Source organism: Rhopilema esculentum, chromosome 21, assembly GCF_057945365.1.
Source record: "Rhopilema esculentum isolate cy_ngs chromosome 21, ASM5794536v1, whole genome shotgun sequence".
In the NCBI taxonomy this organism is placed as follows: Eukaryota; Metazoa; Cnidaria; class Scyphozoa; order Rhizostomeae; family Rhizostomatidae; genus Rhopilema; species Rhopilema esculentum.
The window spans coordinates 9,805,532-9,818,789 of NC_142835.1; the positions used below are offsets into that span (position 1 = coordinate 9,805,532).

General features: G+C 36.3%; 2 protein-coding genes across 2 annotated transcripts; one reads left to right on the forward strand and one right to left on the reverse strand.

The window, feature by feature from the left end:
- The first annotated feature begins 78 nt into the window (after positions 1–78).
- On the forward strand, positions 79–10,858 carry LOC135684155 (uncharacterized). The gene is made up of 2 exons (XM_065199578.2): positions 79–1,469; positions 3,051–10,858. The coding sequence occupies exons 1-2, from the start codon at positions 1,453–1,455 to the stop codon at positions 4,087–4,089; spliced, it is 1,056 nt and encodes a 351-aa protein (XP_065055650.1). The 5' UTR covers positions 79–1,452; the 3' UTR covers positions 4,090–10,858.
- Positions 5,614–13,258, reverse strand: LOC135684151 (hormone-sensitive lipase). The gene is made up of 7 exons (XM_065199570.2): positions 12,335–13,258; positions 10,619–10,855; positions 10,218–10,394; positions 9,409–9,534; positions 8,229–8,415; positions 6,511–7,823; positions 5,614–6,064 (listed from the first exon to the last, which is right to left on the reverse strand). The coding sequence occupies exons 1-7, from the start codon at positions 12,905–12,907 to the stop codon at positions 5,807–5,809; spliced, it is 2,871 nt and encodes a 956-aa protein (XP_065055642.2). The 5' UTR covers positions 12,908–13,258; the 3' UTR covers positions 5,614–5,806.

Consider the following 13,258-nt stretch of genomic DNA (forward strand, 5'->3'; position numbering starts at 1 on the left):
GCTGTTTCCAAGCAACGGTAGACATTATAGTGAAAGCTTATTTGCTTCAGGGTCAAGAAGGTATTGGCAAGTTGACCTCTAACTTGGATAGAAGAACATAGCTAAAACTTTCTTAAAGAAGCTGGAAAAAAGTTAAATGCTCTAGCCAGGGTTGCTTCGTATATGGATGAATGTAAACGAATACTTTTGCTGAAAACGTTCGTTTTATCATATTTCAACCACTATCCTATCATTTGGATGTTTTGTAGTAAGAACAAGAAATAGCCAGGATTCGGACCCATGAAAGAGCAATGAGAATAGCTCTTGATGATTATGAATCAACTTTAAAGAAAAAATAAAACAACAACTCTTGTAAAAGAAATTACAATACCTTACAAAAGCAATATGAAAACATTTAAAGGTTTAAACCCAAATTTTATGGATGAAATATTTTCCATAAATGAATGCTCTTATAACATAAGAGCATCTCAACTTAAACCAAGGGGACCTCATAACATAATAAATTGATTTAATACAGTATCATTTGGATGCAACCAAAAACGGAACTCAATCCCCAACGAAATAAAATACTCCGACTAAACAAACATTCAATAAAAATATTTGAGAGTTTTAAAGGTTTAAATTGTGCTTGCAAAGAATACATATGCAACACTGGTTATTGCTGATTTATATTGTTTGAAGGTATTTCGAATTAAATGGCTTTCATAAGCTTTAGTGTAGCTAAACATTGTACCAACTTTTAATATTGAAAGAAAGGAACGCTACAAAATATTCGCTCTGAGACTTAATATAACAACTGTCTCAAAGCCTTATGAATTGTGTCAAAAATTGAGATTTCTCCTGTGTTTAGAGGCGATGTCTTTTTGTATTTTACAATCAAGAGATGTCTTTCTGTTCCAACAGCGTGGCGCGTGAGTCGCGTAGGATTGAATTTTTTGTTGCATAAGAGTGTAAAAACTGACCCACTCGTAAAAATATACCTAATTATTTGAGATAACATTTAAACAAAAAAGCAACGTCTTGGTAAAATTTTAATTTGATGCAAGCTTCTGTTTTCAGAGCTCAAGTCATTTGAATGACTTTTTACAAGAAGCAATAACTAAAATTCAAATACGTTGGCATTGCTATCAGTTGCCTTTAGCATCATTTAATCTCCCTCTGTTTGTTAAATGTTCTTTCTGATCAATGCCACGGGGCTCTGACGAAGATGAAATGCCGTTTTAACGGTAAATGTTTGCACAACGTTGAATCAGAAAAACGTTCTTGTTTGACATAGTCGAGTTCTAATTAAGCATAATCGCTAAATACCTCAAATGATTATGTTATCAGTCAATATTTTATGAAAATACTTCTAATAAGGATTCTGCCTCCACGCACGAGCGAATTCTGGCCTGCAATCTTATGCTGTAAACCTTGTACGAAGACTAAAATCATTGGTTCAAATCTCGAGCAATGTCTAATAATTCGAGGTAATCAACTGCATTTATTTTAAAATCTTCCAGTAGGATTTTTTCGAAAATCTACTTGTTTTATATTACTAAGCGTATATTTTTAGTTAATACTGTCGCAAAAACTCTCTTAAAATCATTTTTCTCGCAATAGATTGTGTGGCTTTAGAGAGAATCCAGCCTACATTGAAATAATTTTTGAAAATTTTTACTTTTTTGCACTTGCTTCAGGAAGAAGACCTTTTAAAAATAAGTCGCCTTTTTTGGTTTTGCGAAAATCGTCGCAGTGAATGCTCCTATGTCTTTTATCGGGAACACAGTGCTGATAAAGACTTTTTTGTCAGAAAATTTTCTGGCCCCTATTGTGAATACAAAAATCCAAGCCGTGTAATTGATATTTTTTTACTGCTACCTATAACAGAAATGGGGACAAAAAAATTGTAGGCTCTCGATGTGCCATGTCTCCATTCTGAAAGATTTGTGCAAGATTGAAATAACTTCATATTTTTTGGTGGAAACAGATCGTGCTATAGGATATCAATTTAGTATCTTGGCCAATCATATTTTTTTGGATTGACAAATGGACTAAAATTTTGATAATACATTGGAATGGGGTCTGGCTCTCGTCATCTGTCTTCCCTGGGTATTTACACTCGTGACAACCAGTAAAAACTCTATGAAATGTCTTCTTACAGTTGGAAGATCTTTGGGTTGGACAGTCTATTGAATGAGCTCTTTCAACTCAAAATTGGGTGAACTTTTAGATAGAGAAATCTTAAAACCGAACCATTATGCGACGTCATTCCCCCTTATTCTTGGAAAAGACGCTATTCCTATATTTGAAGGTTTGATTTTTCCATCTTTATAGTTTAATTAACGGTTCATGAATATTGACTGCCAGGTACATCGAGTTAGGATTAGCATTTATGAATTTATTGACCCGGAGATCTACGTAGTCAGTGTTCTAATGCCAGTTGGGATGCTCTAAAGGTTTTATATCAGGGATGTTAGTATGGACTCTAGCAGAATTGATGAGATAATCTAGAAATGTAGAAAACAAAGCGATTTAAAAAGTTTATTCAAAATCCATTTTTGAAACCAGTTTTTATCAACTGGAAGAAAGGCTATGGCGAACTGGTGAAATCAAAGGTTCTAATATCTAAGGAGAAGCAATTAAATTGCACTAAGCTTAGAAATAGTAAAGCAAGGGACCGGAATCCGTGCGCGGCAATTCTGACTTTTTAACAACCAGCACAAAGATCCTCACGTAAGCTTTACTGTTTTCCCTTAAGAGTATGCAAAAATAATTTAACTTTTTATTGGCCTTTGCTATAACATATCCTTTAATTTTAAGTATATATATTACCAATTTACTTTAAAACTGTTTAAGGTATCCCAATCACATTAAAAATTTTTGCACAAAGTGCAGTTTTGAATTTAATCACCTGTTGAATGCTACCTTCCCTTGCTGCTAAAATTCGTAGACCAGCAATGATCGCAAAATTTATTCTAAGTCTTAATCTGTCTTGAGCTCCAAAAAATGAAATATTGTGAAGTTTTAATAATGCCTTGCAAATCAAAATTTATCATTCATTGTTGCAGCTCACAAGGTCTCTTGAGGGTGAATCGCCATATGTCTACACCACTGTTTGACCGTGGCATGTCAAATGCTGAACTCGTTCCTTTTCTGACTTGTCACATTTTAGTGGCTATTTCAAACATCATATTAAATTCGTCACTACTAGCTGCAATAAAGAAACTGAAGAAAGGAGGGTCAACCTCCTACATGTTCATCAAAGTGCTGTGCACATCTGACATAACTGTTGGCATATTCCAGTTTGTTTACATTTTTTTACGCTGTGGCATTTCTCAGTACGACTCTGAAACCCTTGTCAGGATGGAACTGGCCGTAAAAACAATTTTTTACTTTGGGGCACCTTTCTCGGGAGGCATGATTCTAATTATTTCAGCTGATAGATACATACACATGAAGTACCTCAACAAATACAACCAAATTATGACGTATTCAAGGGCCTGGATTCTGATTGGTGCTAACCTCGTCTTGCAGCTATCTACCTCGATCTCCTTGATGTTTGCATCCATGCGAAGCTACTTTGGAGTGCTTCAACCAGCAATTGTTTGTGGTTATATTTTAATGATATCAACATCAATAATCCTTTACTGCGGGGCCTACAAGTCCATAAAAACTCGTACCCGAAACTCTTGCGTCAGCGTCGAAGCAATTCCAGGATCGCCATCTACATCAAAAGAGCGAAGAGCTAGGTCCCTTGAATTTTCAAGAGCCATGATGTATATATTGATGTCTTTAGGGGCTTGTTACACGCCATTCCTTGTGTTAACTTCGACAAGATCGTTAATGCTCTGGCTGGGAAAACCTGTGCCTCATAGACTGATGTACGCACTGCTTTGGACGTACAACATAAACTTCAGTCTTTCTACTTTCAATGTGATCATATTCATAGCTTTAAACAGAGAATTTACAGCACACGCCAAAAAAATACTAGGAAAGGGAAGAGTTCGTAGAAGAAGCTCTCGCTGGACAGAAATGGAGGAGTTTTCAGATGTTCAACTGCCAAGAAAGGTATCTCACAGACTGACTATCGTATCTTTGCCTTGTTAAAGGCCAGGCCTCGCAAAAAGGATGCGGCTCTTGGGCAACAGGCACCTTCGAAATGGGCATTACGCCATACAGGATAATGCTAGCTTCATCATAATGTTTGTATCGTACCAGTAAAGACATTTTTGAACATGCTAGAGAATTACCCTATCCAGCCCTCCTTCCCCTTCCATTATTTAAAACAGTAGGTCAATTTTCTCCTCTTTGTAAGAATGAAGACTTGACCCAAGCAGGTTTAAACCATTTAAGGCTTTGATATCAGTATTACTGTTGGAAAGTGATGCCAATTAATAACGCTTCGTTTCTGTTCTATAAAGTAATGCTTTTCTTTTAGTGTATATCTTATCTGAAAAAAGACCTTGTTGGAAGATTTGGTTTATAGAAGATATTATTGCTGTGACAAGGAGTCAGTTTATGCGTCGTATCCATATGAAATTTGGTATTTTTGCCAATGTGTCAGATATTTGAAGAATGCTAGGCTGTTTGAGAAAACAGTTTGTGAAACAGGTATAAACAGGTAATTCCTGCTTAACCCTAGAAATGACAAAATCTCCATAAAATGGAAGTAAACGAAAATTAACTGAGTAGATTAATGCTTTTAAAAAATTCGTTTGACTGAAATCAATAATTGTATAGCAAAGTTGATTTTCTTTTATGGTCTTGGGCACAACCAGAGGCCCTCGATCAAATATTGAGACATTTGAAAATTCATTCAAAATTCCTGGTAACACAATATTTGACCAATGAAACAACATGAAGCAAAAAGAAAAGCTAGTGCACAGGAAAAAGCAAACAACTAGATTTGGTTCCAAAAATATATCTTTTCATTGATGTTGTGCTTCAAATCTTGCGAACATTGGGAAGTGGCATCGTGGTGAACACTAGGATGGAGGGCAGAGACAGCAAAGGGTTACTTTAGCATAAAGTTACGAGAAAATAAGCATAAACTTGTGAGAAACTTCTCGGTGTTGTGCTATTGGTTCAAAAATTTTCACCTGAATTCTTGGAACCATTTCAAAATGGGGGGGGGGGTGACCTTCTTGCCCCCCCCCCTGCCACGATGCCACTGATAGTGACGAAGTAAAATCTTAATAATTATTGAAAACTATCAAATTATTATTCGAACATACAAATTTATGGTAAAACCGTCTGGTCAACAGCGCACATAAGCTAAGACAAATATTAAGAGTCATTGAGAGTAGCTGTGAGAAAACTGGGTGTTACGTACAAGCCTAAGGCCCTTCAAAAATACAACCAAAAAAGGGCGTGGCGACCATGGGGGATAATAGGAGGGTAACACATCCAGTCTTTGCAAAGAATGCCAACAAAGGGAACTAGAAAGGGGGGTAAGAGAAGAGTAAACCAGCTGTCTCAGGAAAGTATTTCTAAATATCTCTAACTAGCTTTCTTTAACTTTTTGTATTTATGTGTCGTAAATTTAAAAAAAAAATACTAATCAAGCCCTGATTTTGATAATGAATTAGTAAAATCAAAGATTCATGCGACGATAATAGGGACTGTTTATGCTGGGAAAGCTTAGAGAAAAATTGGTATTGTTTTGAAAAAGTAAAATAGATGAATCAAATTTACATTACATTACGAGGACATTTTTAACGTTAGGGGGAACAGAACTGAATATCGAAGCAAGTGAATACAGAGCTCGCTTATACATAAAACACATTTTTAACAAGTCTACATTTGAACTCAAGAAGAAGATATGTTACTTATCAGCTTCCTCTTGTGCAGCTTCCGGGCTTAAAGGCAAAGAGTTCACGTGTCTCAATCCAACAGTAAGGACCTTTTTGATGCATGCAGCGATGAGATCACTGGCTTCTTTGGCCTCATTGCAGGCAAAATTTAAGTTTAAAAATCCATGTGGTAAATCATCGACAATGAAAAGTTCAGGATCTTTCTGCAGCTTTTTAAGACGGCGAACGAAGTCTATAGAGTCGTCAAGAAGGGGGTCCAGGGAGCAGGCCTGTGTTGAAAAAACCAAGTATTTTAAATGAACTACACACACGAGACTATCAAGAAAATCAAATCACAAACAGAAAAATGGCTTTTCAAAACAGGACGCTTCATAAATATGAAAACTATTAAAGCTCCACGCTTTCTTTATGATAGTGCTGCTTCGACCAAGAGTCATGATAAATTTTCTTTAAGTTCAGGAAGAACGAGAACGCAGCAGCGATCCAATATTTTAGGCTATCCTGATCAAAGTCAACTTGGTAAAAAACATACGCCTAAAAAGAGGCTGAACAAGCATAATGAAATGACAAACATCAAAAGCAACTGGTATTAATCTAAAAAGAGTTAACCTAGAAATTCCTAATGTGTTTAGCTGCTGTGAGGTAATATGGCTCTAAATCTTTCCATTAAACGAATTTTGAGAGTTTTTAGATATAGAACCAGGCACACCCTTACCACAATGATCATTTTTGGCAGCAACTTCAAAGCTTCGTCTGAAGCAAGCAATGGAGACATTAAAGGATCCTTGCATCTTTTCTTCATTGAGCTTGATATAGAATCGCTTGAACTTTTTCTCTCGTAAAACTTTTCTACTTCAATGCTGCTGCCACTTGCAAATGAACCACCGGGATCTTTTTCCAGATTTTCCCTACTGACAATTACACACTCACTTGTTTCCTTAATGTAGAGCGCCCTAAGCCGAGTGTCAGATACAGTGTCATTGTTACTTTTCTGATCAGATTTTGAACTGTTATCTACTCTAGGGCAATCAGTTAAACCTAGGTCCGCATTTTTCTGTGCTTGAGATTCTGTCTCAAGACATGCCTGAGTACGTACAATACTCTCTGCAGTCACTTCTGTCTGTCTAATTGACGGATCATCAATATGGAAATCTACGGAATTAGCCCTAAGCCTTTGGAATGACTCCGTTATACTGTCACTGAGAGATCGCCTATGGTTTGGTATTGTCTTTGATCGACGTTCACGACGAATCAAAATGTCAACGTCATTAGTGTCATTGGTAGTATGATCTTCCTTATGGTGTTTATCTTCTCCCGACAGCGCGTTGGATTCATTTTCTTTATGTTCAAGTTTAAGATTCTCAGAAGCTTTAGGCTCAAAAATTTCAGACTTAGATTCACTCTCTTCGTTTAGATTTAACTCATCAGTTTCAGGGAATTCGTTTACAGATGTTGGCAGAATTCGTTTTCTTTTGACGGGGACATTTTTGGTCCTACGCTGAGTATCCCCTGTAACATTTGCCTCGATTGGATGCATCTGTATCCCATCCACTTCGCTATCACTTTCACTACCTCGTCTCGAATTAGCTCTTGGCACTTCAGTGCTTGTCTTCCGACACCTCAAGCAACCAACCAGAGGTCGCGAAACGCAGTAGTGGTCACTTGACGCAAGATTGGAATCCGACAGCGACCTACGTCCGACAACGTCACTCCAGTGTCTATGTTTTGCCATAAGCGCTGCTTCCCCAAAATCAAGATCAAATGGATTGTACGCATCATCAAACCTAGCTGTTCGCAGAGAAGTTGTACTACCAGTCTCCTCGACTTCGTCATCAACATTTCCAGCGTAAGCACGAAGACATACTTTCAATATTCCTGGTGGGAGCAGCGGATCCATTAATGCAAGCATCCTCGATGGCGAAGGAGCATACTGAACACGCAAGGGAGGGTATGCGATAACGAGACCATTAGGTAAATTCATACCTTCTTCGATTAGTTTCAATGCCAAAGCAACCATAAGATTACCTCCTGAAAATGCGATTTACATTGAATTTTAGAATTTATTCTTTTACACATAGAAATCAGGTAATTTTGAAGATTTTTGATCAAAAAATCTGTCAAATTAAAAACCGTAGAAATTTATAAGTTCCTATCAAATTCTGGAAATAAGGAACAGTTTTTATCACAAACTTATTTGTAACTACAAGAAACGTAATAGTAAGAGAAAATTAGAAACTGTCCTTATTCCCTGTTCAGTGTGAATTAAAGACCTCGATTTGAATCAAATGTGCCGTTTAGAGGATTTCAGGACCATGGGGTGATCCCAAAGGAAGACAAGGAAGTTAATAACAGCAATATGCAATCGTATATGAATCTACTCATCAAATATTCAAACACAAGAATTTTAATCCGCTCAAGGACATTTGTGTTTACCTGCAGAGTCCCCCGCAAAACAAATACGTTCAGCTGTCCATCCTAACGACTTGCAATTGAGAATGGCCCAGTTATACACGTAGAAACACTCGTTAAGAGCTTCCGGGTACGTTGCATCGGGAGACAACGAGTAATCTATTGATAAGATAGGACACTGAAGCTCTTTTGCCCAATTTCGTAGGTAAATCTAGATTGAAAATGGACAATTACGTTGTTAGCACGTTACGTGATAGATACTGCAAAGTGCAAAAGGTAAGGAAACATAAAAACATTGCTATTACAAAAAGCGTTGAAATCAATGATTATGTTGCAGAATACATCTGTTTGCTTGAATACAAAAAAATCATCCCAAATAAAAAATACCTGTACAAAGAATCGCATCTTTGGCACAGTTTATAATCACATGTTTAGGAAAAGCTGGTATTGTGTTTATCTGAACCTTACGTAGAAATCAAGAACGTTTCCAATTTTATCATGCTGACATTCATGGCCTCCATGCTTTTCCCATTCTCAGTAAATATATTGAATAACTCGTGGAATTAAAAAGCAAGAGCTAACAAGATTAAACAAAGTAGTTCCCTCTCTAATTTTTGAACGTACAAAACTTAACAGATGTGTACTGTAGGAGGCTAGGGCAATTTTTCTTTCCAAGTTTCCATGGACAGCAATAAAAGCTTTTGAAGGTGGAACTCCTAGTATGGCTTCTTCCTCACCTAACAGGTTGTGCACATCGACACAAATTTAATGAAATGACTGTAGCGAAGCGATTCCCTTCAGATTCATTAGAAAAACTTAAGAATAAAATTGGACAAAACTTGGCGCCCTGTGGCATAACATACTAGCGAACAGAGATTAGAGTTTTCATCTACCTAGAGGGTAATATGTACACAGGCGAGAGCTAAAATGTCGACACTGTATGGCTTTATTTTTTTCGAGGTAGCTTCAATACCTTTCTTTTGGTAACCTGTCAGACAGCGAGCAGCCAAGGTACTGAAGGGCCTAAAGGCTACAATGAGTTTTACCAGGACGTGCCGGTCTGAAGCTAATAAATTTACAAAAAACGATAGATTTAACATCTACAGCAAAAAGAAGTGTTACTGCAAGTACGTATTTGGGTGAATTTGGAGGTAGCATCTTATTGAAAATTTCCATATTCAAAAATAAGATAAATAAGACTAACCTCGTGAGACTTTGATGACTGTGCTACAAATCCTCCACCATGACAGTGGAGAAGCAAGTTCTGAGACAGGCCATGCATTTTTCTTCCATTCGATTCTGACATGTTCTCGCTGCTCCCTTGTTTTCCCTTGGAAGCAAATAGAAAAATAGTTAAGAATATCAGATAGTTCTTACCAAAGAAAATCAGCCTGCATGTCTTGAACTCGTTTTCACTGCATTCAGGTATAAAACTTTATCAATACTAAATTTAAGATGAAAAAATACCAAATCTGGCAAACGAACTCAAAATTAACTAACAATTTGAAACAATCGTCTTAAAAAAACGCCAAATCAAACACCAAAATAGATTTTCAGCTACATATCAACATTTATTTTTTCTATATCAGAGTGAATGTATTTTCTTCTTTTTAAGGGCCTCGTTGCTTTCAGTAATGAAACAAAATAATCTTTGTGATGGTTCAACTTTGGTTTTTAAGTGGCAGCGCCATATTGTGAAGGACTTGATACCACATTCCATTTTGTAATCTTTTTTGCAAGTTTTCGTTCAACAGACCTCATAAAATGGCACGAGACGACTTCTAGTAAAAAATTTGACATATGCTGATTTGCCTAAACTCTAAATCATACTTTTGTACCAATATATACCTTGTGTTTTTTTCAAAATTAGCATTTAGCCTAAAACCAGCATCCTATATATATCGTATTCTAGAATTGTACGCGCTATAATGATCATGCAAGACCCCACAACCTCACCTTTGTGGTACAAAATTTCATGTCTTTCACAGTAGTAGAGTATACATATTTACATACCTGTCCCTCCCTCAGTGAATATGATAATAGCCTTGCGTGTATTATTTTTTGTCCTTTGCTTTGAAACGGTGGGTTGATAACTTTTTTCCCATTCAAGGTATCAACAACCAACGGTTCAACTTTGATCTTCAGTTCCTTGTTTATTGACAGACTTGGACATATCAACATTGGCACATGCTGAAATAAAAAAGAGCTAACTCACAGCAGCTTAAACGAGAATTTTCAAAGTTTATTAGGTCTGATGAATTGTGTCCAAATTGTACTTTCTCAAAAATACAGCCTTCAGGATTGTCACAATCAATTTCTTGAAACAATGGGTCTTAAGTCGCTTTATCTACAAGACTAAGATGTAAGATGATATAAATGAAATCTATAATTACAATCTACTATAATAAGGTTACCTGAATACCATGATTTTCAGTCAATGACCAGAAAGACTTGCAAAACGGCATGCTTACATGCTGTGTAAGCTCAACAATTCTTTTTGCACGTAATTCAGGATCCACAACATACTTTCCACTATGAAGTACTGATGAAAGAGCTCGTGCAGTTTCTCCATTATGACGTTTGAAACCATCACCGTATGCAGCAAGAGCAACAGCAACAACATTCAAACTTTGCTGCAGTGCAGGACTAAACTGTGAAGATTACAAAAACTATGTAACATATACATCAACATTAGTTAAAATTGTGAATAATAAGTTGGAGGGTTGAATCATAAAATTCTAGGTGGAGACAACTGCAAAATTTGACCATGTTTTCAATGCTGTTTGGGAGTGCTTGATCAAATTATACACAACGTTCAAACAAACAGAGGCTGAATTACCTACAGGATATTCAAGAAATTTTTTCACAAAAATTAAAAAATGTGTGCATTGTGTAGCTTGATACATTAGCCATCTTACTGACCTGATTGATATTGATACAGTGGTTTTGAAGGAATTTTTACATAGAAACGCACTGGTGTAATTGCTATCAATCTTGGGGCTTTGTACAACCAATAGGCAAAAACAAATAGATGGGAAATTTGTGTGTGTGGGCAATACATTGCAGCGGTGTAGCCTGGATAATACTTATTTTATAAGTATTGACATTACCATAAATGTTTTCTGGATGGAAACATCCATTTTTCAATTACTTCACATCAGTTGAACAAAATGATACAAAATGATACCATTTTTAATAAAGTAAACAATCTCATGAAAACGAAGGTTTCCCTGATTTCTTTTTCAAAGTTTTTAGCTGAGGTTTGAGATTGCCTGACCTGTTGTTAAGATTATCATGGTTGCTTTGCGGTTGTAGTCTTATGCCTCATTTATTGGAACTGGGTACAATTGTATGGGACATCACATGCATGGCTGTGTCTATTTAAACATGCTTATTGATCTTAAAACTTCAAATGTCTTGACCTGATGATTTACGAGTGTACCTTGCAAGCGTGACCAGTAAAATCCTGTTTTCTCATGACTCACCATTCCTCTACATACAGGTATGAAAAAGCTTTTTTGTACCCAAAGAATAAATCGAATGGCTAAAAAACCTGCACAGGGCCAGAACAGATGTTGGGTTTACCCTTACAAGCAAATTTTTGCATTTGCTCTGATCTGTCTTATAGCAAAATACAACTGTGGGAGTGTAGAAGAATTAATTGCAAATTTTTGATAGGGTGTAGTTTAAAGGGGGGGGGGGGGAATTTGAAAAATCAAAGATATTATTTGGTAGATATTATTTGCACTTCTTGTTTCTGGCACATAACCAAGTGGGATGGAAAAAGAGCATCAAATGACAGTCCAACACATGCCTGCATGGTGATGATGATGATGATGGTGATGATGATGATGATGATGATTATGATAATGATGATATGAGTTGGATTTTGTTATCTCAAACACAAGGATACAAAATAACTTATGGGGGTACATTTTTGCAAGAAATAAATTTGACTGAAAAATATCGTCTTACAATAATTGCCAATTACTTTGACATGGTTGGAATCACTATATTCTTGTGCACTGAATGATGTATAGTGTAATCCTATTCTGTTAATAATTTGGCTTTAAGGGGGAGAAAATCAAATATTGTGTCAAAAACATTTACCGTAACCTTAAATGAAATACCTGAAAGCCAAAACTTCTGCCATAAAAGCATTCTCGACTGATTGTTTCAAAATCACTCATTAGACCATCAACTTCATCTGGATACCTCTCTTCATCAGCAAACAATGAATCTTGGTCTAGAATGGTTCCAAGACTCAGAGCTACTTGAATCACTGTAAAAAGCCGGGAAACAACTTGAGAATATGACTCAATTTCCATATAGTTATGATAAGAACGAAAAAAGAAACGGTCTCTGCTTTTCTGAATATAAATTCCAAGTTCTAGGATTTTGAACAAGCACTTTTCTGTGATGACTATTAAACTCCTGAAACCATTGCCTTTCGTTTCCTCATCAATATCAAAATGTGTACAGACTTTGGAAAGTTCACTCAAGGCTACTTTCATTGGCTCTGTGACATTCATAATTCTTTCAAATGTCTCAGCATATTGTACATCAATAGGCTTTTTTCTTGAACGAAAGAAACGAAAATTGTCACTAAGTACGTCTGTCAGCTCATCAAACAGAACTCCGATTTTTTCATAAATGCAATACTTTTCCTCCATCTTTGAATTTTTCCACGGTCTTTTACTCATGCTTCTAACATGTTTACAGAGTGGCTTTAACTTTTTGTAACTAGCGATTTCTTGTCACATCCAAGGATGAGAAATATCAATTTTTACCTGAATTTTTTTCGCGTGAAGATGAATGGGCCTAAATAAATGGCGTGAACTCGACCTTGAAATCTGAGATATTTTGAGCATCATGACTTTGATAGTCATTCCTTTACATCTGATAATCTTTGGGAGGACTTAGCGATGTGTAGAAGTGTGCAATAATTTATTGTATTTCCCGACACCTTGAAAAATGTAACAACTTGTCCTTGCTGTTTTTAAAATGAAGCTATAAAACAAACTTTGCCTCGTTCCGTCAAATCAGAAATGAGG